The 23,381-nt window shown below is 43.1% G+C and overlaps 4 protein-coding genes and 1 long non-coding RNA gene across 8 annotated transcripts in view; 2 read left to right on the forward strand and 3 right to left on the reverse strand.

Moving 5' to 3' along the window:
• LOC147062198 (kalirin-like) overlaps window positions 1-3,404 on the forward strand; it is a 24,522-nt gene extending 21,118 nt beyond the window's left edge. For all 3 annotated transcript variants that reach the window (XM_085907049.1, XM_085907069.1, XM_085907059.1), the window contains exons 55-57: window positions 222-393; window positions 461-606; window positions 1,213-3,404. In XM_085907049.1, coding sequence (XP_085763175.1) covers window positions 222-393; window positions 461-606; window positions 1,213-1,398 — 504 coding nt within the window. In that variant the 3' untranslated portion in view covers window positions 1,399-3,404. The remainder of the gene's footprint in view (window positions 1-221; window positions 394-460; window positions 607-1,212) is intronic.
• The window catches only part of LOC147062201 (uncharacterized), a 7,495-nt gene extending 1,477 nt beyond the window's left edge, over window positions 1-6,018 (reverse strand). For both annotated transcript variants that reach the window (XR_015065619.1, XR_015065618.1), the window contains exon 1: window positions 231-6,018. This is a non-coding gene — a long non-coding RNA (uncharacterized LOC147062201). The remainder of the gene's footprint in view (window positions 1-230) is intronic.
• On the forward strand, window positions 5,925-10,505 carry bco1l (beta-carotene oxygenase 1, like). The gene is made up of 11 exons (XM_085907187.1): window positions 5,925-5,988; window positions 6,152-6,280; window positions 6,479-6,608; window positions 6,915-7,062; window positions 7,142-7,289; window positions 7,703-7,923; window positions 7,991-8,257; window positions 8,880-8,985; window positions 9,109-9,203; window positions 9,472-9,583; window positions 9,667-10,505. The coding sequence occupies exons 1-11, from the start codon at window positions 5,925-5,927 to the stop codon at window positions 9,819-9,821; spliced, it is 1,575 nt and encodes a 524-aa protein (XP_085763313.1). The 3' UTR covers window positions 9,822-10,505.
• On the reverse strand, window positions 10,477-19,776 carry eif5b (eukaryotic translation initiation factor 5B). Its single transcript, XM_085907081.1, has 26 exons — window positions 19,632-19,776; window positions 18,187-18,297; window positions 18,050-18,107; window positions 17,587-17,742; window positions 16,782-17,253; window positions 16,575-16,708; window positions 16,430-16,507; window positions 15,924-16,074; window positions 15,744-15,839; window positions 15,596-15,682; window positions 15,451-15,510; window positions 15,091-15,371; window positions 14,920-15,027; window positions 14,306-14,416; window positions 14,160-14,227; window positions 13,895-14,036; window positions 13,702-13,833; window positions 13,397-13,579; window positions 13,164-13,325; window positions 12,789-12,920; window positions 12,587-12,718; window positions 12,363-12,439; window positions 12,119-12,283; window positions 11,910-12,048; window positions 11,424-11,585; window positions 10,477-11,164 (listed from the first exon to the last, which is right to left on the reverse strand). Exons 1-26 carry the CDS (start codon window positions 19,664-19,666, stop codon window positions 11,057-11,059), a joined length of 3,540 nt encoding a protein of 1,179 aa, XP_085763207.1. The 5' UTR covers window positions 19,667-19,776; the 3' UTR covers window positions 10,477-11,056.
• lipt1 (lipoyltransferase 1) lies at window positions 19,662-23,268 on the reverse strand. Its single transcript, XM_085907155.1, has 5 exons — window positions 23,121-23,268; window positions 21,935-22,482; window positions 21,624-21,845; window positions 20,103-21,346; window positions 19,662-19,776 (listed from the first exon to the last, which is right to left on the reverse strand). Exons 2-4 carry the CDS (start codon window positions 22,458-22,460, stop codon window positions 20,934-20,936), a joined length of 1,161 nt encoding a protein of 386 aa, XP_085763281.1. The 5' UTR covers window positions 22,461-22,482; window positions 23,121-23,268; the 3' UTR covers window positions 19,662-19,776; window positions 20,103-20,933.
• Between the last annotated feature and the right edge of the window lie 113 nt (window positions 23,269-23,381).

Consider the following 23,381-nt stretch of genomic DNA (forward strand, 5'->3'; position numbering starts at 1 on the left):
TGTGAAAAAAAAATCCTAGACGCGCTAATGGAAGTTAACATTGAAAATAGAGAAACTCTAAACCTTCAAACTACTGCTACTGTAACAAACGGCGCAAACAAGAAAATTCAACATTGCATATGAAAACACTCTGCTGAAGATGTACAAGTTAAAATTCAGTTTTGCCTTAAGACCTTGAAATTCTGCAATTTAGCAGGCATTCACTGTCGTTGTGTCTTCAGGTGACTTACCTGGCCATGCAGGACAGCGTGGAGGGAGACCCCTGTAAGTTTATGTTGTGGTCTCGCGGCTCAGCAGAGCGCTTCACGCTCCAGGCGTCCTCCACTGCCATCAAGACTACCTGGGTGGAAAACATCGCCGCCCTGCTGAATGCTCAGAACAACTTCCTCTCTGGTGAGCGAAGGGAAAGACGAGCCAAATCGTTCCGTGAATCTCGTTGACATTTAATGCCACCGTTTAGCTCTCCAGTCTCCCATCGAATACCAGAAAAAGGAAGGCGGGATATCGGTGACCCGTCCCCTATCATCGGGGCGAACGCCTTCAGCCCCGCCCACACCTAATGGCCACGCCCCTCAGCCCTTGCCAGACAGCGATCAGGATGTCCAGGTGGGAATTATCTGAACTACTAGTATTACTTGTGAAGTCCTAGATGTCAACTATCCATCCATTCATTTTCTGAACCACTTGTTCATAACAAGGGGCCAAATTTAATCATGGCACAAGATGTCAACTATCCGTCCATTCATTTTCTGAACCGCTTGTCTTTACAAGGGGCCAAATTTAATGTACTCGTACTTTAGCTCAGTTGTCAACTTGTGCAGTTTGGCCTCATTTGTGATGGTTGTTTCACTCATGCAGGCAAAGGGCGTAGTAAAACTCGTGCAGTGCTAGATGGGAATTAGTAGTTGTTGTTTTTTAATGTCGCTAGTAGTTAGTCATACGCAGTTATAGTTTTGCCTGACTTGTAACATGTTTTTTGTTAACTAGGGTGCACCCCTGTTCCACTAGTGCACACATTCACTCTGAACTAGAAACTACAGCTACATAAACAAATGCAAAAAAAAAAAAGTGTTTTTGGAATGTCAATTTTGCTGCCAGCTCCCTCTAGTGGTATGAATTCACGATATTTAAGTTTTTTTTTTGTTTTTTTCCCCCACCAGGTCTAAATTTGAACTTTGCATCCATTGCGACTCACGATCTTCTTTCTCTCAGGAGTTGGTGCTGGTACTCCAGGACTTTGTGGCTGTACGCGAAGACGAGATCTGCGTGTTTCGGGGAGAGAAGGTTCAAATTCTGGCCTCCAACCAACAGGGTCAGAGTCTCGTGTACCGACCGGCCAACAGCGACTCACCGGCGGCCGAAGGCTGGGTGGCACGCAGTGCACTTGGCACGCAATGACACCCACAAATGCATACGCAGACTTCCTGTAGCAGGTAACGTTAGGCCCCGCCCTCCTTCCTGTGATTTCAGTGTAAAAACACACCTCCAGACATTCATTCAGGACTGCCATCTGATTGGTTCCCAAGCCAATCACAGATGATATCACAAACTTTTGAATCCAGGAACCTGCCGTTGCCTAGCAACTAGAGACAGTTTAAAAAAAGAAAAAAAAATACCCGGAGTTCCTTTGGATATCTCTGTGTGACTCTGCCCCTGTCATGATGAGGATGCACATATATGTACTGCATACATGCCACTGATTGGATGAAGATAATGAAGATGATCAATATGAAGAATAATAGATTCTGTTTTTCACCTTAATAGAGAAACTGTTTGTCACGTTCGTGTGAGTGTTTGAGAGAGCGCGCGCGGGCGTGTGTGTGTGTGTGTTAATGTTTCAGAGTGTGTCTTTGTGGCGCCTTCCTGTGTAGGTTTTTATCCACTGAGCGTTTGATGGTGCCCCCACTGTAGCATTGCCATGACGACCACATTGTGTTGACGGTTGAACCTCATTTCTTGATTTTGTTTGGGCAACACAGAACAGACCTTTTCACCAAGTCGTACTTCCGGGTGGCGAGAGCAATCTCAGATGGCGTTAGTATCAATAAACTGTCGCTAGACAAGTGGTTGGTTGGTCTCCAACAGATTTACCAAGGATTTCATGGTCTCACTGATACAGTTCTCCTCCAAAGGCACTGAAATTGCAAGGTCTATTCATTTGGTTTTTCTTGGATACTCAAGACATTTTCAGGATTAAAAGATGAGACTAAGGTTCAAGCACCCACAGGTTTTGGAACTGACATGAATAATTTTAGGGTATACTGTATCATAACCTCAAACACAAGTTTTGGTCCTCGTTTGGAGTTCAGCGGCACTGACTTGCGTCCTGCCCCCCGGAAGTATCCCCGGCGCCTGTTGTTTACAAACTCCCTGAAAAGGTCTATTGTCTCCGTTGGCGACCACCACCATGACCATCCCAACCTGTGGCAGCACCACCGTGGTGACTTCATACGTGCAGCTCAGATTTCCTGATTATGCATTTCTCCTTTGTGATCATTTATGTCACCGTCTGTTCACCGGCTCTCTTCCTCACCGTCATTTCGTCCACCGTCCCGCCCGTCTGACTTCCTGTTCCTCTTTTCGATCTCCTGTGTTTCTCCTCGTATGGCTCCCCGTGCAACTTCCTTTGGTTCTCTCGGTATCCCAACTTCCTGTTTCCTGTCAACCTCTCTACGTGTTCTGCGTCTTTCTTCTGGTGCCATTCTCAGACAACACCCTCGTCCTTAAGGAACTATGCAGCCTGAGAAAGTAGTGCTGGGTTAAAGGTAGAATGTAGCGCTTAGTTGTTGACAGCTTGACAGTGATATGTAATTCTGTTATGTAGAATTTACGCTTGGATGTAGTGCGCTATTACCAAGGAGTCGGGTTGCAGTCGTGGAAAATGATCTGAGTTTGAACATTTTTGAATTATTCCAAACTGCGCACTTTCTTTGGGTATTAAATGGGAATTGGTGGTAGGTAGATTAATGGGAATGCCATCTCATCCAACCACAAATGATACATGAAAAATAATACAATTAAACAATAGAACCTCTGACCAAATTTATTTGTGAGTAGAATTTTCTTAAGTTTTCAATGATTGTAGTTGAGTTATTCATCGTCACCTGTTAAAACAATTAAGCTATTTGGAGCCAATTTAAATTTTGTCAATACCTGCTTTGTTCCTGTTTATTCTTGCAGAAGATTTCCAATATTTTCAGAATTTTGCAATGATAACTGATAACTACATTATCCTAAGGCAGGGTTGGGCAAAATATGGCCACAAAAGGCCAGCATGATCAAGATATATAATATTTATGAATTTTTTGATTGGTAGTTTCTCCTCTGCTTGTTGTTTATCACGTTAAAGGCACACGATTGGGCCAGAAAGGGCTGATTTTTTTTTTTTTTTTTTTTTTTTTCCTCCACAGGTAATTTTCTTTTTGTACCACTGTCAGGTCATACTACCAGTTTTAACAAATCACAAGTGGGATTTTTTTTTTTAATTGCAAACTATCCCTTCAAGTAATTTATTGTAAATAAACAAAAGGGTTACATTTTCCAGATTATTTCATTTCATGGAAAAGTAATTGTCTTCAAATGAATGAAAAATTCATAGAATTAAAGTATTTTTTCATACACATTTTAATTTATATATTTTCCCACTTAATTTAACAATAACCCGACTCATCAGTTCATTTTAAAAATCTGATTTAGCCCTTGCATCAAATTTGCTCACCCTTGTTATCAAAAGGTATTCAAGGTGGCACTCAAGGATTTCAAACGGAAATGTTGTGCGACGACGACAAAGGGTCTGAAGGAGAACATAGCGCACTACATTTGATGGATTTAAGATGAAATGTAGTTCACCGTGAAAGATTCAAGGTGGATTGATGTATACGACTCCGTTTTTAGGACTAAACTAGACCACGAACAAAGATTATGAAAAGCACACTACGGAGGGTCGAGATGAGAAGTGAGCGTTGGTGCTATTTGAGCGCATTGATGAGCGGTAGACCCAACCAACCAGTGTTATTTCTACAAATCTAACAGCTGCTAAGTGACCACTAACAGCTCTGTGTCAAATGTTTGTAATAAACGTCATTTTTCATCCAAGACCACTCGTAGTGTTTTGTCGCGTGGAAACGTTTTTGATATCAGCCTTTGTTTGTGTCTTTTTGTCTCTTATTGTTAGGACATACAAAAGTTGAAAGTTGGCCTTAGCATGGTCGAAATAAGCTTCATCTAATCAACAATATGACAGTGCTAGCAATACTAAGCTAGCATTAGCACTGTGAACAAGATTTAGTCATGAATTATGTTGGGAGCATAATTTATTCACAAGTGTCACTGTAACATGAAATGTTACCGTTTGAAAATATTTCCATCCCTTTACTCAAAAACAGGACATTTCAACTGAACAGTGCAGAAAAGGCACAAATTATGATTTAGTTACTGGTTTGACATGTCAAAAACATTGTTTTCCCAAAGTAAAGGCAGATGTTAACAAATGTCTTACTTTGATTAAACATAGATAATCAGTAGTCTAAGGAAGGACTACAGAAATACAAGAAGATAGTCTGAAGATTTGAACAATTTCAAAATAAACAATATCTTTAATTAACCGATGATCAGAATAGTTGATTATTCAATAAATTAGTTGTTGATTAATCATTTGGTTGTTTCACTTCTAGTTCAATGCATTCACAGAATCTCCCATCTCGTTAAAAATCTGTGCAAAGAAATAAAACAATAAAAGCAATTCATGGATTAATTTATCATTTTGCTCACTCCATTTTCCGCCACAGTCATTCTCCCTACATTTGCTTTCTGCTCCCTCAATAAAGGCTTGTTACTATTTTCAACCTCTGTAAATGACACCTTGCGGATGAGCTGTTCATTTTACTTACGTTAAGTACATTTCAGTTTCTTCTTTTGAACGTGTCAAATCAGTGCTTCAAACTTTGTGAGACTATTTCATGAAACAACTATCTGTACTTCCAACCTAAAATATGTCGTATATTTATTCCACCTCAACGTGAAATTGGGGTCAAAGTTGTTTTTTTTTGGTTGTGTGTGGCATTGATAAGAGCCGTTATAAACTCATAAACCAATTAGAAGAGTCTGAAGGTCAGTTGCTCTGATTCTTTGCTTTCATTTCAACACGTAGCACTTCAAATGTGTCTGCATTTTACCAAGTAGCAACTCAGCTTTGATTTGTGTCAATGGGACAAACAGACTCCAGTAAGATAAAAGAAACATAAGTGAATTTATGACAGACCGACATAACATTAAAGATATGTGAGACATGTTGAATGGGACGATTGGCAAATGAATGATAAGCCACGAGTTAACACTATTTTTGGAGTCCTTTTATCTGTCATAAATTCTGATGTTGGCGCAATGCAGTTACGCAAACTCATTGCAGAAATATTACTGAATGAATTTATAACAGTTGAAAAAAAACAAACTAATTAATGCGAACGTAGTTTCTGCTCAAGAGTACATGCTCGGTGTATTAGTTGTCGGTCAGGACAAACTCCTCCAAAATCTGATTTGAAACTTATTTTATCTGTTCAATTTAATATTTAAGTTGGTCATCAACAAAAAGGGAAATGAGTGAGGAGAAAGGGTCCTCGAGTGCGAGTTGGATTTTAAATGAGCAAGTTTCTCTTTCACAACAGCCAGTTACTTTTTGCCTAAAGGCAAGTGTAATTGACATATTTGCATCTTTCCTTTTCAAAATTCCACAGGGGGACTAGAAAATGCTGTCTTATTCTGTCATGAGCAAGCAGCTCTTATGTAACTGTTACAGGACACCCAGTGGCAGATAAAGGCTCGTATAAGTACACACTGTCTGTGTGTGTGTGTGTGTGTCTCATCAACTTGACGGTGGAGTGATAGCAGCAGCAACGAGAAAATAAGTGTCTAGCTCAGCTGTGAAAATGCAATCCTTATTTATTCGGAACGGAAAGGAAACAGCAGAGCCTGTGGAAGCCCAAGTCAAAGGTGAGGACCAGAAGAAAGCCAATGCATATACGACTCCTTTTGTAAAATGTCGAAAGAAGTGAGCTCCCTCTAGTGGTACTGAAACAATTACTTCGAAGCGCTGTTTAGCTGTATTTAACTTTTTAATTTGTGACGATCCAGACGAAAACTTTGATCTTTGCAGGTTGTGTGCCCACATGGCTACAGGGCACGCTGATAAGGAACGGGCCAGCTCTATTTTCTCTGGGCGACTCGGAGTACAACCACTGGTTTGATGGGATGTCTCTCATTCACAGCTTCACGTTCAAAGACGGTGGGTGGGTTGTTGGTGCAGTGGCGGGCGGTGCATTTGCTTCCTGGGCCTTTAGTGCCTGACTAAATCTATTTCTTGATATCACTATTATCACATCTCGATTATAATGAGTTAATATGCACACACAGGCAATCTCAAATTCCCCCGGCATTCTGGCAATAGTGTGTTGATATCATGTTGAGATTTTTGTTTCTCCAGGTGAAGTGTTTTACAGAAGCAAGTTCCTGAAGAGCCACACCTATAAGAGAAACATTAAGGCTGACCGGATTGTTGTCTCCGAGTTCGGCACAATGGTCTATCCTGACCCCTGCAAAAACATCTTCTCCAGGTGCTCGACACAAATACAGTCGTAGCTTGATTTATGAGTTCAATTTCTTCTCAACTGGTTACACTATCAAAGATTAGAAACATTTGTGAAATATTCCCTAGGGAGAATAAAGGTAACTGTGGAAATAAATTCCTGGAAAAATATCCCAAAAGCCAATTATCGGGTTTGGCAACTAAGGATAATACAAGGGGGGGGGGGGGGGGACAGTGAACCCCCCCCCCACCTTCTAGCTCCGCCAATGCTTTGAGTACTACGTCAGTTGGAACGTTTACAAAAATGTAAAAATGATGGTCTCTTCCTCAACAGAGCATTCACGCATCTCAGCAATGTCATTCCCGACTTTACCGACAACAACATGATTAACATCATCCGCTACGGTCAGGACTACTACGCTTCCTCGGAGATCAACTACATTAACCAAATTGATCCGGTTACTTTGGACACAGTTGAAAGGGTGAATGTTACGGCAGGACTCTTACAAATTCTGCTCAATACTGTGAGATATTTCCATTTAAACTCCGCATCCATTTGAGATTAACTACAGGAATCACATTGCTGTCAACTTGGCAACGGCTCACCCTCACTATGATGACGAAGGCAACACATACAACATGGGCACCACCATCGTGGGTGTTGGTCCACCAAAGTATGTCATATTTAAAGTCCCAGCTGATGCTTCAGGTAGTTTTATTTTATGATGATATTTCGCTTATGCCAGAGGTGTCTAAACTACAACCAGGTGCCCAATCGCCATTTTTCTGGTTTTGCAACACAAAGAAAGTTGATGATAAAACAAAGTCCGTCAATAAGCTGCGGAAATATTTGTAATTTTTCTCACAGCACAACGCCTGTTGGTATTGTCACATGCTGTATGTTTACAATTACTTGTTCTATATTATAAATTTGGCATCCGGAAGTTAAGGAACCCTCGTATAGTTGCATAGCGTCTATTTACCCGGATGTTTTTGCATTAATGAAGGGAATAATTTCAAAAGGAAAAAAGTTTCGACACCCCTGGCAAGTGCTCCAAGCTCACCAATGGGGCTTCAACCAGAGCACAGTTTGGCAATATTAACACGAGTCCTTCGTTCCAGGTTCCGAGCAGAAGAAACCTGCCCTTCGGCAGCTGCAACAGGTCTGCTCGCTTCCCGTTCGCTCCATGCTCTTCCCGAGCTACTTCCACAGCTTTGGCATGACTGAGAACTTCATCGTATTTGTGGAGCAACCGTTCAAAGTGGATGTTGTCAAACTGGCAACTGCCTATTTCCGCGGCATAAACTGGGGAAACTGTCTCAAGTTCGACGAGGACGACGCTGTATGTGGACCAATCCGGATGCCGTCACCCTCACTGGTCAGTTCCTGACCTTCTGTTTTTTTCCTAGACCTTCTTTCACCTATTCAATCGGAGGACAGGAAAGAGGCTTTCAACTCGTTTCTATGGGGACCCCCTGGTGGTCTTTCATCACATTAATGCCTACGAGAGTGAGGACCACGTGGTGTTTGACCTCATTACTTATAAGGACGGCAATCTTTATGAGATGTTCTACATGAAGAACCTGAGGATGAATACGAGTAGCTTCATTGAGGCGCACTCCAACTTGTCGCCGCCAGTGAGCCAGCGATTTGTCCTACCGTTAAATGTCAACAAGGTAGGAATAAATTGGGGTGATGCACTCAAATAGAATTGGAAATGTTGTAAAAAAAAAAAAAAAGTCGTTAATAAGCAGTTAAGTTCCCCCTTCCTCTATCATAGGTTGCACATTTTAGATCAGGGGTGTCAAACTCGTTTTTTTCGCGGGCCTCATTGTAGTCATAGCAAATAAATGTATGAGCATCTCGTATTATATGCAGTAAAAGCTACAAAAAAACTGACAAATAACTCGTTTTCAAATCAGACGAGTACAGTTATTTAAAAAAAAAAAATATATATATATATATATGATTAAAAGTGAAGACAATTTGCAATTCTAGTAATGACACCAATTTGATGCACAATTTGTCTTCGCGGGCCACATAAAACGATGTGGCGGGCCGTATCTGGCCCCCGGGCCTTGAGTTTGACACAGTGTTTTAGACGTTTCCCTTTTCCAAAAAAAAAACAAAAACCCTGATTCGAATGAAAACAAACATTTTACTCTGATAAATTTAGAATAAAAGGCCACGTCTTTTAAATAGCAATCATTGAAAAATAATAACACAATCTCAAAATGTATCAAGTCCAATTGAAATCCATATTGCAACGATTTACCCCCACAAGTATATGTTGTGAAGGACTCACCAAAAGGAACCAACCTGGTGACTTTGGAAAACACGACTGCCACGGCAGTCATGAAGGATGACGGTCAAGTCTTCTGCCAGCCGCAAACTCTGTTCCAAGGTTAGCATTAGCTTTCATGAATAATATACACACTGCTAAATTCAGCCAGTGTTGCAAAACACTAGTAGACGAATAATGCTACAGTAACTGCTCCAGCCATGATTGTGTTAATTCCCGTGCCAGGTCTGGAGTTGCCAAACATCAACTACAAGTTTAATGGCAAGAAGTATAGATACTTCTACGGCTCCAAAGTGGACTGGTCTCCGCAACCCAACAAGGTCAGCACCAGGTGGAGGGCAAAAAAAAAACACTTAATTGATCCCACTTACTGTCGACTGAAAATGACATCACGTGTTCAGGAAGTGGCAAAATGTGGTTTAAAATTGTTAATCGTACATAAAAAAATGATGCTTATCAAATTCTTTCTATAGACTAGATTTAAAAAATATGAACTTTTTCTAAATATAAGAAAAATATCCCTTTAGAAAGTGCTCAGACATCTCAAGGGATATCAAAGGAGGGATGTAACAATGTGTTCCCCCCCAGATCATCAAGTTTGACACTGTAGCCATGACCCATGTGGAATGGCAACAAGACAACTGCTACCCATCAGAACCTGTGTTTGTGTCATCACCGAAGGCTGTGGACGAAGACGATGGTGAGCTTTCACCTTTTTTTTTTTTTTTTTTTTTTCTGCCCTGATAAAAACTAATTTCTAAAGATTGTCTTACTTCTCTGCAGGAGTGATCTTGTCATCAGTCATCTCTCCGGACCCCAACACTTCACCCTTCATGCTTGTGCTCGATGCCAAAACGTTGAAGGAGCTGGCACGGGCAGCCATTCCTGTCAGCGTTCATTTGGATCTTCATGGACTTTTCATCCCCAATACCAACTGACAAAGTACTCGAAGTAGATATACATGCATTTAAGATAGGGGGGAAAAAGGTCAGGATTTGGTGTGACTACCATTTGGCTCACAGTTTGAGTGCAACACTACTGCACAAGTGTGCCTTTGGCTGTCCACAATTATAGGCCGCTGTAAAATGTTTTTTTTTTTTTTTTTATACTACACAATGTTTGAACAATGTTTACCAAGTCATGTTTCATCACAACCACTTGTGTTTTAAAAGTAATGCTGTCTTATTAAATGTATTTGAGTCACATCATTACCATTCATGTAGTTTACTACTATCCAAAAAAAAAAAAAAAAAAAAAGGGCAGGTCAGGTAACCAGGCCTCACCTTGTCCATAGGGAAAGGAAACTGAATTGGTAATTTACAGAATCAGACTTAGCAGTTGTGCAAACCTTACTTAAGGGAGATTATTTACTATCATCGGTGTGCTAAACAGTTGGCGAATGTCACCAAAGAGCTAATAAGTTCGAAAATACACACCATATTAGTACTTTTTCAGATTAGAGTATTTTTGAAAGGCATAAAATGGTGGTTTTAAATTGGTACAAGACAAAAAGACAAACACCAAACATGAATCATTGGTGAAACAGAACTTCACAGAAGGTCCTGTTTCACAGTCAAATGGATGCGTCACTCGTTAAATTTTCACACTGGAATTTTTAATAAATGGGCAGCAATTTCACATTCCATTTTCCCACTCCTTGACAAAAAACACATACCTGCACACATCCACACAGTCACTGTCAAAATCGGATGGGGAATTAAAACATTTCCGTGTGTTGTCCTTTGTCCACTTCCCCCTGCCGTCAACCCGGCAAGATGGTTAAGAAAGCACAGCAAAAACTATCAACGCAGAGTTGTCTTTTTGACTGGCGACCATCGCCACTGCAGTTTCCTTGCGTATCATACGGTCCCATAACGCACCTCGGCGGACCCCAAAAGCCAGGGGGCCGGTTAAATTTGTCAATGTCCGTCTGTTTGGAGGCGAAGATGGGAAGCAACAGCAGCCACGAATCAGAGCAGAGAAAAAAAGAAAGACAACAGGCACGTTTGGGATACTGAGAGTGAAATGTTTCGGCGTGGCACTGTTTCACCCAGGGCACCCCGGAAAGAGCGTTCTCGTGGGTAAAAACCTTTCATTCCGTGTCATGACAGGAAGAGCGGTGCCTCCTATTTTTTTTTTCTTTTTTTTTCTTTTTTTATTATCTGGGAACTGCTCAGATGATCTCAAAAGTCTTCTTCAGTTCCATGATCAGCTGCCAGTCCGACTTCTGCATGTCGTCGCGGAACCAGTTCTTGAGCGCGTCGATGGATGCCCGAGTGATCTGCGACATTGTCAATTCAATCAGTGACAATGACATTTTGTACTCACTATATTGTAGATGAAGGAACATCATTAACCCTGACGAGTCAAGTCCATCTTGTGGACTATGTTTAAATCTTAAAACACTTGAATCACACCCTCATTGATTTTCACATACAACACAAACAGGTAATTACAGTGATTTGTTGAGCTTCCTTATGTGGACCTCATCCACGACAACTTTGTCCTCAATAACGCTCAAAGTGATGACATCGACTCACCTTGCTGACAAGAATGTCTGTGGCCTCAAAATGTCGGCCATACATTTTGGGCGACTCTCCGGGAATGGGTTCAATCTTGATACAGATCTCCTGACCTTTCTTTGCGGTGTCCACCGTTTTATGGTTGATCTCGATGCTGGTGACGACACCGATGTCCACAAACTGCAACGCATGAGACATGAATAGGAACATTCGCCACAGTTCAGCACAAGTGGGGGGAACTTTGGGACAGTTGTGTTGAATCTGTTGCTTAAAGGATTATAGTACCTCCACATAGAAGCTAATTAGCTAAAAGTTTCAAAATAACATTTTACCTTTGAGGAATGGTTCACGTTTAGCTACGCGCTGCTTATATACATGGTGTGTTGAATTGATTAGATTTGCATCAATCCCAGTTAATTCCCATGGAAAGCTTCCAATTTGGAATATTTCTAAAAATTCCCTCATATTAGCAGAAACCTTCCATCCCTTTGCAACCTTACTCACCCCTTTACTTGGAACGCAGATGGGCGTCCCTTGCCGTAGGATGCCAGCTTCCACAGACACGCCCATGACGATGGGATCTCTGGAGTTGAAGATGAACTGAGGAAGGATGCGGATCTTCACCGGAAACACCGCTACGTGTCTGAACACACATGGGAGCTGTCAATCAACAGCCTCGCGCCAATGACGAGTGGCAAAACGCTCACGCCTACTTGAACTCTTCCTGTTTGGCTTTTTTGTAGTCGTCGCGATACTTGGTGAAGGCGTCAAAAAGATGGTAGATGATTTCCGCAGAGAAAATGCGGACGCCGAAGCTGTCCGCCATTTCCTGGCCCTCTCGCTCCACCTTCACATCGAAGGCGAGAATCACAGCATACCTATGGCGATGCAGCAACATTAGAGTGGACACTGGCTCGTTGCGGGGGGGGGGGGGGAGGAGAAGATAAGCACACGTACTGTGGATCATGCTCCAGCATGGTTGAGGCCTTCATCACATCCCTCTTATGGACTGGACCAATGTTAATGCCAGCATACTGCACACGTAAAAATAAACACAGTCAGTTTGGTTTTCTTTCTTTCTATGCCAGTTCGCCCAAGAACTGATGCTTGGTGTAAAAAGGGGGGAAAAAAAAAAAAAAAGATTGGGGACTGATGATGTAACAAGCCCAAATGGTACTCACGGGTACTTTAGATGCGCGCAGAAATTCCAGCAGAGCCTCTAGTGATCCCAGCGTGGACGCCTGCACGTAAACGCCTTTCTCCTCCAGCTTAATGGAGCTCAGAGTTTGTTTGAGCTCATGGATGAGTTCATCCTAACGACCAGCAGTAGAGATCAGATGTGCCGATTCTAAGTGTGTGTGTGTGTGTGTGTGTTAGACTTACCCTCAGGACAGGTATTTCATCGTCTTTGTGTGCCACCAGCAAGGGGAGCCCTGCCAACGTCTTTTCCAGGTCTTTACCCAGAATCTTCACCCCCTGAGACGTGGAGACCTCTTTGTGCTTTTCATATTGGTTCTACATGAGAGAAAAAAATTAGCTGAACAATATTGACACAAAAAGGCTACATAAAATCACTGGGGACATTCATGACTCGTATTTCTGCGATTTGTAAACTCAGTCCCGACCCTTATTTTAAATTCTAATTACTCCTAGAGTTGTGTTTTATGCTTATTTGCCCTATGGAAAAAAAAAAACCATGGACATTATCAAATGGATGAGGTCCAAGTCCACGTGTGGATGTGTTGACAAGGAGCGTACCTTGACCCGGAGCTCCTTCAGTGGAGGTGGCAGGAGCAGTCCTCTAATCTGCGTTATGATTGGACCGTCCACTCCGGGGACGATGATAGTCTCGCCTTCTCGTAGGCGCCCGTTGATCAGGATGACATCGATGGTGGTGCCCATGCCGGGCAATGCTTTGACCTGACACGCAGACAAAATCGATATGTGTTCATCTCGCCGGAGGTTTCAATTTTTCAGGGCAACTCGTTTACCTCCATGACCTGAGCCCGGAGCTCGTCGCAATGCGCAATCCGGCGGGCCAACATGGTCTGAGTGCACTGGACCAGAAGCGCGATGAGATTGCCGATCCCATCGCCGCTGTGAGCCGACGTGGGAACCAGTGACACAAAAGTCCTGGGGTCCTTGTTTTCGTAGAACAGGGCGGCGTTGAGACCCTGTGGACATCAATGACGTGACAGTGGCTTAAGGACAATGTTTTTGGAGGCATATCAGTGAAGAGGAGGGTTGGAAAAAGTCTGGGAACATTCCATGCAAGTTGAAGAGCACTCATGTTCACCTGCTGCGCAAACTCCACAATGATGGCCTTTGCCCTCTCATCAAACTCGTCTTTGGTGTTTTTCTTCTGCTTCTTCAGTGTCGCAAAGACGTCCGTCTCAGGACTTCTCTTCCAGTCGTACAAACGGTCAATCTGGAAAGCGGTTCCGCTGTTAGCCAGTGCCAAAAAGACGACATACTGACAAGAAGGTCACCTTGTTAAGCGCCACAATGAAGGGACACTTTTTCTCCTTCAACAGGTTGATGGACTCGATAGTCTGCGGCTCCAAACCGTGCATGATGTCCACCACCAGGATGGCGATGTCACAGAGGGAGCTACCTCGATTCCTCAAGTTACTGATCGAGTACAAAGACTTGTTAGTCATATCGGATCGGTCCAGGCGATCCTGTTCTTCTTTGTTTGCACTAAATAATGACTCTTTGTTTGCACTAAATAATGACTCTTTGACAAACCCTCACCTGAAGGACTCGTGGCCCGGTGTGTCGATGATCAACATGCCGGGAACTTTTATGCCTTCTTTGTTAAACTAGACACACAAAGAAGGAAAACAGTGACTGGGCTCTTTCGTTGCATCTTTACGAGTGTGTTGCGACTGTGGTCATACATTTTTCACCATCTTGGTTTGCTCTTCAATCGTTTCTTTCGGGACATTTGTGGCTCCGATCTGCTGTGTGATTCCTCCCGCCTCACCGTCCTGAACGTGGGTATGTCGCAGCTGTGTGAAGGGAAGCAACAAAAATGAGCCGGAACCATGTCAAAAAACAGAAATCCATCTGTCCATCCATCCATCCATTTCAGCAGAGGGAGCGTTAGGGTAACCTAGGACAGTACGCGTGTCATCTGCAAACGCACAAACAGGTATGTGTCGCCAGTGGCGTTTTTATTTGTCCTCTAAAATTTGTGTTGCTTAATCTACTAGTAAGGTTTTAAGCCGTTATGCTACACGTAAACCTTGCAGGAGAAACACTTAACTGTCCAGTTTTAGTTTCAAATTTTAAACTGCGTCACATTTACATTTGCACTTTGTTTGCATTTCAAATTGGGGGAAAAGGCTAGCATAAATATTTGGTGCAATAAAAATGCTGCTGTTCTGAAGGACCTGAGCTCTGAACCACTTTCTAAGCAGTGGCTCTCCAGTTGATAAGTTAATACCAATCAATAGTTAGAACCAATCGAGTAGCGGGCAATAAGTTAGAGATTTATCAGCTGGGTGTGTACCTTATCAAGGATCTTGGTCTTCCCAGTGTCGACGTGTCCAAGCACACACACGACCGGCGCTCTCAGCCTGGTTATGTCGACGTTCTTGAGGTTCTCCGCTCTCCGTATCTATGAGAACACAAATATCCAGTTAGAGGTGCGCAAACAAACGTGATCGTTCCCGACGCTCACCTCGATCCGCCTTTTAGCTCGATCGTACAGACGCTCCTCTTTGGTCCTGTCGTTATCGTCATTGTCACTGCTCTCATCTTCGCTCTCCTTCGCCTGCTGCTTCTTCCCCTGACCTCCAGCCGTCCCTTTTGCAGTCTCCTCCTCTGGCGCTGTCTCGCTTTCCTCTTCCTCCTCCTCCTCGTCCTCCTCATCATCTTCTTCCTCTTCTTCATCTTCACTGGGGGTGCTCTGGGGCGCCGCGACGGGCTCTTCTTTTACCTCAATGTGGACTTTCTTTAACTCTGTTAGAGAGTCACCCAAACAGTGAGCAGCGGCAAACGGCAGCAGATGCTTCTCGCCCCTTCATGCTCCGACACGAACCTTTCTCCTCATCACTAGCAATGGCCTCCCAGTCGTCAACTGCAAAATCTGCCTTCACCTCTAAAAATCAAAACAAAAAGCCAGGAGCCACCAGTTAAATCTCGCCGCATCTATCCTTCACATGTCTGCACCTCCTACCTCTCACCTGGCTCTATTAGCGGCGTCTCTGCCTCCGTCTTCGGGGCAACAGGCTCTGCCGTCTCTGATGGTGGCGCGGTCACGGCAGACGTTTCTGTTCGAGAGAATACAAATGAATGACAACGGTTTCAAAAGCTAAATCTGGTTCCCCGTACCTTCTGGCGTCGGCGTGATCTGCGGTTTCTTCTTTCTCTTGTCCGTATAAACGGGTTTCTTCTTTGCCACAGATTCTTTGGATGGCACTATCACTCCTGCATAGTGACACGGGTCAGTGGATGACATGGCAAATACACGCTGGTCCACTATGAGAGAAGATATCAGACTGGCCAACAAACCTTGAGCCTGCAACATTTTAAGTGTGGCTTCGGCCCGAGCCCGTGCCTCCTTCTGGGATTTAGTCAATAACTTCCCTTCCTTCTTCAGCCGCTCCTTCCGCTCCTTCTCCTTCTGCTTCTTCTTCTCCTTGCGCTCTTGCTCAAGACGCTCCTGCCACGTGTCAGATGCAAATTGAGTTCCGTGGAGAGACCATGAAACAAATTAAAACAATCTCTTTGTTACCTTCAAAAACTAACAGACCTGAAACAATCGGATAACGCAAATCATCTGACTAAAAAGGTAAATGCTAAATAACTTGGCACCCAAAAAGAAGATAAATTGTAGCTTGTCCTTGCAAAGCACAACTAATTAAAGGTACCACACATAGGGACACACCGCCACACAGCTAGCATATGGTTATTCTGAGATTTTGCAGTAGAGCAAAAATATTATAGGTCCATTTTTTAATGGGACATTCTGATGCAGTGAAGTTTGTGTGTTTTTTGTTTTTGTTTTGTTTGTAAACCTGTTCCAGCCTCTGTTGCTCCAGCTCTTCCAGCCTCCTAATTCGCTCCTCCTCCTCCTTCTTGGCACGCTCTTCCTCCTACAGACACAAAAATGAGTTAGAACATCTGAGGATGACAATGCCCAGCGTGTTCCCCTCCCCACACCTCTTTCATCTTGGCCAGAGCTTCCTGCATGGCCTTCACCGTGGCCTTGCTTGGACCCTTTTTCTTCTCCTTCTCTTTTTCCTCTTTCTCTCCTTTCTTCTTCTTCTTGTCCTTCTTCTTCTTGTCACCATCATCTGTGAGAATAAAACCAAACTTGACTCTTTTTATCCATTGGATATGGCGGTGTGGGTCGGGTAGATAGCTTACCCTCGCCTGCTGGCTCTGCTCCTTCCTGTTCGTCCACTTCAACGTCCGCTACTGGGGCCGCCGGTAGGGCTGTGCCATCTTCAGTCTTCTTCTCTGGTTCTTTTTTTACCTCTAGGCCGGCCTCTTTCTCCTTCAGCTTCTTTAGCTTGAGCCTCTCTTCCTCTTTCTTCTTCTTCTCTCGTTCCTTTTTCTCTGCCTTCTTTTGGGCAGCAGTCTTCATTTTGAAGCTGCCGTCATCCTCCTGTTCGTCCTCGTCGTCACTCTTTGCAGTTTTGCCTTTGTTCTTGTTTTTTTTGTCCCTCCGAGAGCTGAATTCTTCATCTTCCTCTGATTCGCACTCTTTCTTGTCTCTCGCTTCCTCGTCATCGTCAGCAGAGCCAGGTGTCTTGGCAACTTTCTTACCTCCTTTGGTCTTCAGACGAGAACGTGAGGTGCTCTCCTCATCAGACTCGGACGGAGCGGAAGGTGCCACCTTGAGGTGAAACACTGACATGATTAACGACAGGCAGGTTTTAACAACAACAGTAACATAAATGAACGCTTGATGTAGCAGTCAAGAGTTTGGAAACACCCTCTGATTCAATGTTCTTTCATTACTTAAAAATTAAATCCAGAATTGTCGATTAAGTATTAATAAGTCATTGATGGAATTATTTGATAAACAAAAATGTTATTCAAACCACAATATGTTTCATTATTCTAAGTAGGCTTCCATTGCCCAGATTCTTAAGATCTTAACGTGTTTGTGGATGTTTCCAAATGTTTGACTGCTCCTGTATTAGCGATAACTCCTATTCCGCCCCACCTTCTTCTGCTGTCCGTTCCTCTGCTCATCATCTACACCTTGAGCTTCATTGTTTTCCATTTCCTCTGGGCTGGCACCCTGCACCTTTCCCTTCCTCGTTTTCTTCTTCTCTGCTTTAGGAGGCTCCACATCATTTTCCACAGCAACATCATCTTTCTGCATAGAAACAAAGTTGGAGGCAACTTGGTGAAGAAACATTTTTATGGGAACTAGGGTGGCAAAGGAAGGGAACATTTCCATGGCGAGTTAAGATGGGGCACTTGGAAAAGGTATCATATGGTGTTCAAGTATACATATATGCAAGTTTTTGTATAGCAAGCTATAAGTTCCCTATTAGAAGGCCAAGTGTCAGTTTGGACATTTGCTAGTCTGTTTTCAAAAAATCCCAGGGAAAGTATCCAACTTTGAAAACTCCAGCAGTGTTGGAAAAAAAATGTAATTAGCATTTTGAAGACTGACTTACCTGTCCACCACGTGTCTCCAGGGATAATTCCTCAAGTTCCTTCAAGATGTCATCCTCACTGCAGCAGCGAACAAACAAACGTATTGAGAGAGGATTCAGTAAAGTAGGGGCGAGATGAAGGAATTAATGTGGCATACTCAAAGTCGTCCTTCTTGGCTCCCTTTTTCTTCTTTTTTCCTTTGGACTCCTTTGAGGATCCAGCTCCTTCGATCTCTGCCGCCAGAGCATCGATGTCGTCATCTTTAGCGCTGATAGAGTCAAAATCAGCCGGTCAAACACACACTCGCAAAAGGGCAAAAATCTGCTCAGTCTGGTCCCTCTATGGAAACAAGCGCACACGCTGCTGACTCATCAACTTGCTCAGCGTTGATTCCACAGTTGCTCCCGTGCAGAATTGACTTACTCAGTGTGAAATCTGGGCCTGTTTAGTTCAAGCTATTATTCTCTTGTATGAATGGCAACAGGTGGACACAAAGCTTAATTGTACCTTCTGCCATCTAGTGGGAGATTGTTCAACAGGTCACTAGACGTCACTAGCAAAAATCATTGGCACAAGTGAAAATCGACAATATCTCATGACACGCTAATGTACCAATGCACAGTTGTTGGGAGTCACTCAACTACACTGGATATCAAAAGTAAACACACCCCTGTGAGGTGTGATTTTGTCAAAAAACAAAACAAGACCATGATGAAGAATTGTGAAACATCTGTCAATAATGCAACAACTGTACAACTTACCATTTTGTAAAAATCTATGTAATTATATCATTATCATATATATATTTTTTTATAAGTGTACCACGACAGTTATCATTCTTCAATCACAGCAGAAAAGCTTTGAGTTTAATTTTGACCTGGTTGTGAACAAGTTCATTTATTCCCATATTAAACTTTTGTACCATAGTTTCTGAGAACCACCCATATAGCTCACGATATTGAGCAGTTATCTTTAAATCAGCAAAACATGATTTTGATGAATGAATTTGTACTGGTCTGGTTGGGAATGTTGTCAGGTAGCTAGTGGCTCTACACAGTCACGTAGTGGCCCCGGGTCACAGATCCTTCAAGTTGAACCCAATGTTTTGGCCAAAACGTTACTCAATCTACTATTTTATGTTAACAAACGTAACAAAAAAATGTAATTGTATTTTGGAGGCTGGAACGATCGATCATCACGTAACAAATTAGACACGTAAATAAAGGTAGCCACTGTAATCTTTCGGTGACTCTTGGCTTGGTTAAATAGACAGCTGGCTGCTAACGCTAGCCACATAACATAATTGACTTTCTCCTAACACGCACAAGCAGAGCGCCGAAACAGGCTTTGAGCAACCAAGGGGCGCCAAATGTGATCACCCTGATACACTGAGTACAATTTGATAAATTGCACGTTTTCAAAAACAACTTCCTATCGCCTCTCCACTCTCGCAGGCGTAGACTCGTGGTTAGCTTTAGTTAGCTGCTAGGCTAACCGAGGAGCTGGCGGCGCAAAACGCACACGTTTCGGTCATGGCGCTCAGTGCCGTCGTATGTCAGCGAGCGCAAACCCTGCGTTGACCCAAGCAGAGGCTTTCCTTACCTATCCTCTCCGGATTTTTTCTGTTTCTTTCCCATCTTTCAAGCCGAGATTCTCTGGTACTCCACGCACACTACTCACGGATGGCTCACATCGACCAAAGATCGTCTGTTGAATGCGTGGACAAGAGGGCTTCCATTTGCTTTTCCTGATCATCAAACGAGAAAGAAGCCAAAAATTTAGATCATTTTAATTTATTACTGCTGCAAAAGGCGTCGAGTACACATAACGCAGTCTTGAGCGCGATGCTACATGGCAAGTCGTGGTACTATAAAATGGGGGGAAAAACGACAACGACAAATTATGAGTCAGTTTGGTCGCTAGAAAAATCACAAAGTGAGAGACTTTCGGCATGTGATTCTGATGCGCATGGGCGCCTGCGTTGAATGTCACGTCATGGCTTCACTTGTCACAATTTGGGCGCAAACAAGTCATTATAATAAATAAAAAAAAGTACAAGTGGTGTTTTAAAACCTTTATTAAGTTCGGGCCCATCCAGTCTACTATACGTATATCCAAAAGTATTCGCTTACCAGCCTCAAGTCACAACTTGTGATTCTAAATATAGCTCTAAAATTACAGAAGAAACGTGCATAATGTTCATAAATAAATATATTTTAACACGTGATGATCTCTTTTTAACAAGTTCCCCCTGGCACTATTTTAAGACAATGCATTTTAAAAAGAGCAAAACATTTGTTTTCAGTACTGTATCGTTTCTCCCTCACTCCCGATTCTCTGTCATGCGCCAATCAGGAGAGGGGAAAGGTTAATTGGAGGTGTGTAGTCATAAGAAAGATGCTCGGCATTCACTTTCCCCAGGTTATAGAAGTGACATTTGACAATTTAGCAGGCTGTGGGGCGGCACCAACGTACGAGTGTGGAAAAACCAGACTGACTTCTCAACTTTAAGGCCTTCATTTCATTGAAATTTGGCAGGGTTGCTCATTCACTTCCATTGGCAGCAAAATGACAAATTGTAACTGGGATAGTTAGCGGTCCTAATCTCTGCGATGTGAGAAATTTAGAAGACATTTGACTTTCCAGAGACTTCCAAATAAATCAATATGTTGCTCTGCACATAAATAAAAATAAATGATAAAAATTCAAAATATGAAAATTCTGCAAAAAATACAAAACTAGGGAAGAAGGTTAGCTTTTCAGAAAAAAAGTTACGAGTATAAACAAATAAACTTTTAAGTGTCTTTGCTCTTCTGCCAGAACTGGATTTTTGGCATATTTTACTTAATTTTACTTTATTTATTTCAATCGTGTTATGATTACGATTGCAAGTGAAAGTGTTCATTAACCCATGACAGCCAATATGGCATCACAAAGTCTGTGCAGTCTTTTCTGCTTCTCGCCACTCTCGCAATGCAACAGCATCGCAAAAGCTGCAGCGGTGCGTTGTGGACAAAATCGCTCTCCCTCCAGTACATCGCTCAGCTCACTGCTCAAGTGGTGCGGAAGCCAGTCTGGTGGAACGTCCAACCGACAGTTCTCAATCACACCGTGCTTGACTTCTAAAGACAGTTCAACCGTGCGGCCGGCTGATGAAAGATCGTCTGTGATTTTCAGACGGGTTTGGATGCTGAACTTGGGTGTCTTTCCGAAGATCCAGTCCCATCCTTGCAGCTCTGCGGACGTGTTGTTGAGACCAGGAAACGCTGAGTCATTGGCGGGATTCACCAAATTCATGACAGCGCTGCCGCCAAACTCTGAGGAGCCGTGCAAGATGGAAGAAAACAGAGTATACTGATGAAGGACCACATTGATCCAAACTGACATTCAAAGAGAACAATACGGTGGAATGAATTATAGTTATGCCCCCCACTTGCAGGGTGGACTGAAATGTAACACCTGCAAAGGAGTGGGATTACTGTAATTCCATATTCATTTATTTTAATTTGTAAACAAAAAAATCTCTTTGGTCCATGAATATTTCAGGTTGCAAAGAGAGTCTTGAAACAAAGACGAAGCAAGTTTCCACCGTACCTGAACTGTATTGATGTGCCAACGCGTCAAGTAGCGCCTCCCACGTGATTGTGGGGTCATGGTCCACCAGGTTGGCCACAGGAGAGGGCACGCTGGGTGTGGCATTGCTGTGGACACCCTTGCAAGAGGAGCGCAACACAGGGGAGAGAGCGTCGTGGTCAGCCGAGTGGAGCAGGGTGCAATGATGGTACGACGACTTCCTGCTGATTCTCGAGGCACTTCCTAGGGTCAACAACCGTATGCTAGTGAGGCGAAATAAAAACATTTCACTAATTCCGACGGGACCTTTCCAACTTGGAAACTTTAGATACCTGTGATTTTGTAGTGTCCTTTCAGAAAAATGTCAAACCTCTCGGTTGCTGCAACCTCCAATCCGGGCCGGAGCTGTCTAAGGGCCTCAGTGATGACCTTCAGGTTCCTCTGACGGTCGTACCCCTTCTTCGAAGCAAAGAAGGTCAAGTTCAGGTTCCCTAGATCATGGAAAACGGTGCCTCCACCACTTCGCCTGCGGGCTAGAGATATCCCCAATCGCCTAATAAGCGACAAGTTGCACTCCTTCCATGGATTCTGGTGTCGCCCAATGACCACAGCTGGCATGTTGCGCCACAGCAACAGAATGTTGCGATCCCGCAGGTCCACATTGGCCTCGATCCAGTCCTCCAAAGAAAGGTTCTCATACACGTTGGTGGACTGGGAATACAGAACAAGGCTCCCCTTGCTGTCAGTCAATAGAGTGCTACAGGTACGAGTCATCCCAGGGAGCGTTGTACAAGTGCATGTTCTTAAGGAGCCTCTGAAGTAAGGCCATGTCCTTCTGATGTGCAACAACATCCCCATCAGCTCCACATGACGTTGCACTCTGAAACAGTCAGGAATGATAACACAGGTGAGCCATTTGATATGTAGTGATTCACATAGCTGACTTGTCCATTTGACATGGGCTTTTCCCATTCAATAAGATATTCAGTCACCCTGTGACCGATAAGAAGTCAAAGTAGCAATTTTGTCATTATTTTGGATGTCTGTATATGACAAAACAATGTTTTATTTGCAAAATTCCACATGGAAGTTTACTAAAACTTTCAGAAACTCTTTAGGTAGTTTACTCTTTTGCAACACAAGGCTAGCGTGCAGTCTGCCTAACATCAAAAGACCGTGTTAACACTTGACAGATTGTGATTATCTCATGATGCTCTTCCATTGGTTTAATAGGAATGTTACCACTGGAATCCTGGTGTGCAGATTATTTACATATTATACGCATAATATGCGTGGATGTATAATGGGTAATGTTATGAAATTAATGGCTTGCAAAATTTCATTTTTCTGTGCTGTTACATGACGTACTCGCCGAGTGCTACTTTACTAGCCTAATATTAGCATCGCAGCATTGTGAAACAAAACATATATTGTTACGAGTTTATTCCCTATAAACAACAGCAAATTTAAACTTCTTCACAGGCTATTTAATAGAACCAAACAGAGATTCATACGTGCCTGGGCGTAGATACTGTTGTCCTCAGAAGTTGTTAGCGTACCGGTGAGTTTTGACCGTTACCGTAAAGTTCACGTGTAGAAACAACTGGTTAGCAATTGGTTCCGAACAAAGCGGATTTACTTTTATACACCCGGATCTTAAAATGTTATCATAGAGAGAGAGAGAGAGAGAGAGAGAGAGAGAGAGAGAGAGAGAGAGAGAGAGAGAGAGAGAGAGAGAGAGAGAGAGAGAGAGAGAGAGAGAGAGAGAGAGAGAGAGAG

This window comes from Syngnathus leptorhynchus, chromosome 1, assembly GCF_054491065.1.
Source record: "Syngnathus leptorhynchus isolate UIUO chromosome 1, UIUO_Slep, whole genome shotgun sequence".
NCBI classification, from domain to species: domain Eukaryota; kingdom Metazoa; phylum Chordata; class Actinopteri; order Syngnathiformes; family Syngnathidae; genus Syngnathus; species Syngnathus leptorhynchus.

Bases quoted from the DNA above. Each gene is read 5' to 3' on its own strand.
- eif5b (XM_085907081.1), bottom strand. From the start codon at position 19,666: ATGGGAAAGAAACAGAAAAAATCCGGAGAGGATAG. The intron at 18,108-18,186 runs GTATGCCACATT...TCGCTGCTGCAG, and splicing joins GCCAAGAAGGACGACTTTGA to TGAGGATGACATCTTGAAGG. The intron at 15,028-15,090 runs GTGAGCGTCGGG...GTGTTCTCATAG, and splicing joins GAGCTAAAAGGCGGATCGAG to ATACGGAGAGCGGAGAACCT.
- lipt1 (XM_085907155.1), bottom strand. From the start codon at position 22,460: ATGGGGATGTTGTTGCACATCAGAAGGACATGGCCTTACTTCAGAGGC. The intron at 21,846-21,934 runs GTATCTAAAGTT...TGTTGACCCTAG, and splicing joins AGGACACTACAAAATCACAG to GAAGTGCCTCGAGAATCAGC. The intron at 21,347-21,623 runs GTACGGTGGAAA...ACGGCTCCTCAG, and splicing joins GGCACATCAATACAGTTCAG to AGTTTGGCGGCAGCGCTGTC.
- bco1l (XM_085907187.1), top strand. From the start codon at position 5,925: ATGCAATCCTTATTTATTCGGAACGGAAAGGAAACAGCAGAGCCTGTG. The intron at 8,258-8,879 runs GTAGGAATAAAT...TATGTTGTGAAG, and splicing joins TACCGTTAAATGTCAACAAG to GACTCACCAAAAGGAACCAA. The intron at 9,204-9,471 runs GTCAGCACCAGG...GTTCCCCCCCAG, and splicing joins GGTCTCCGCAACCCAACAAG to ATCATCAAGTTTGACACTGT.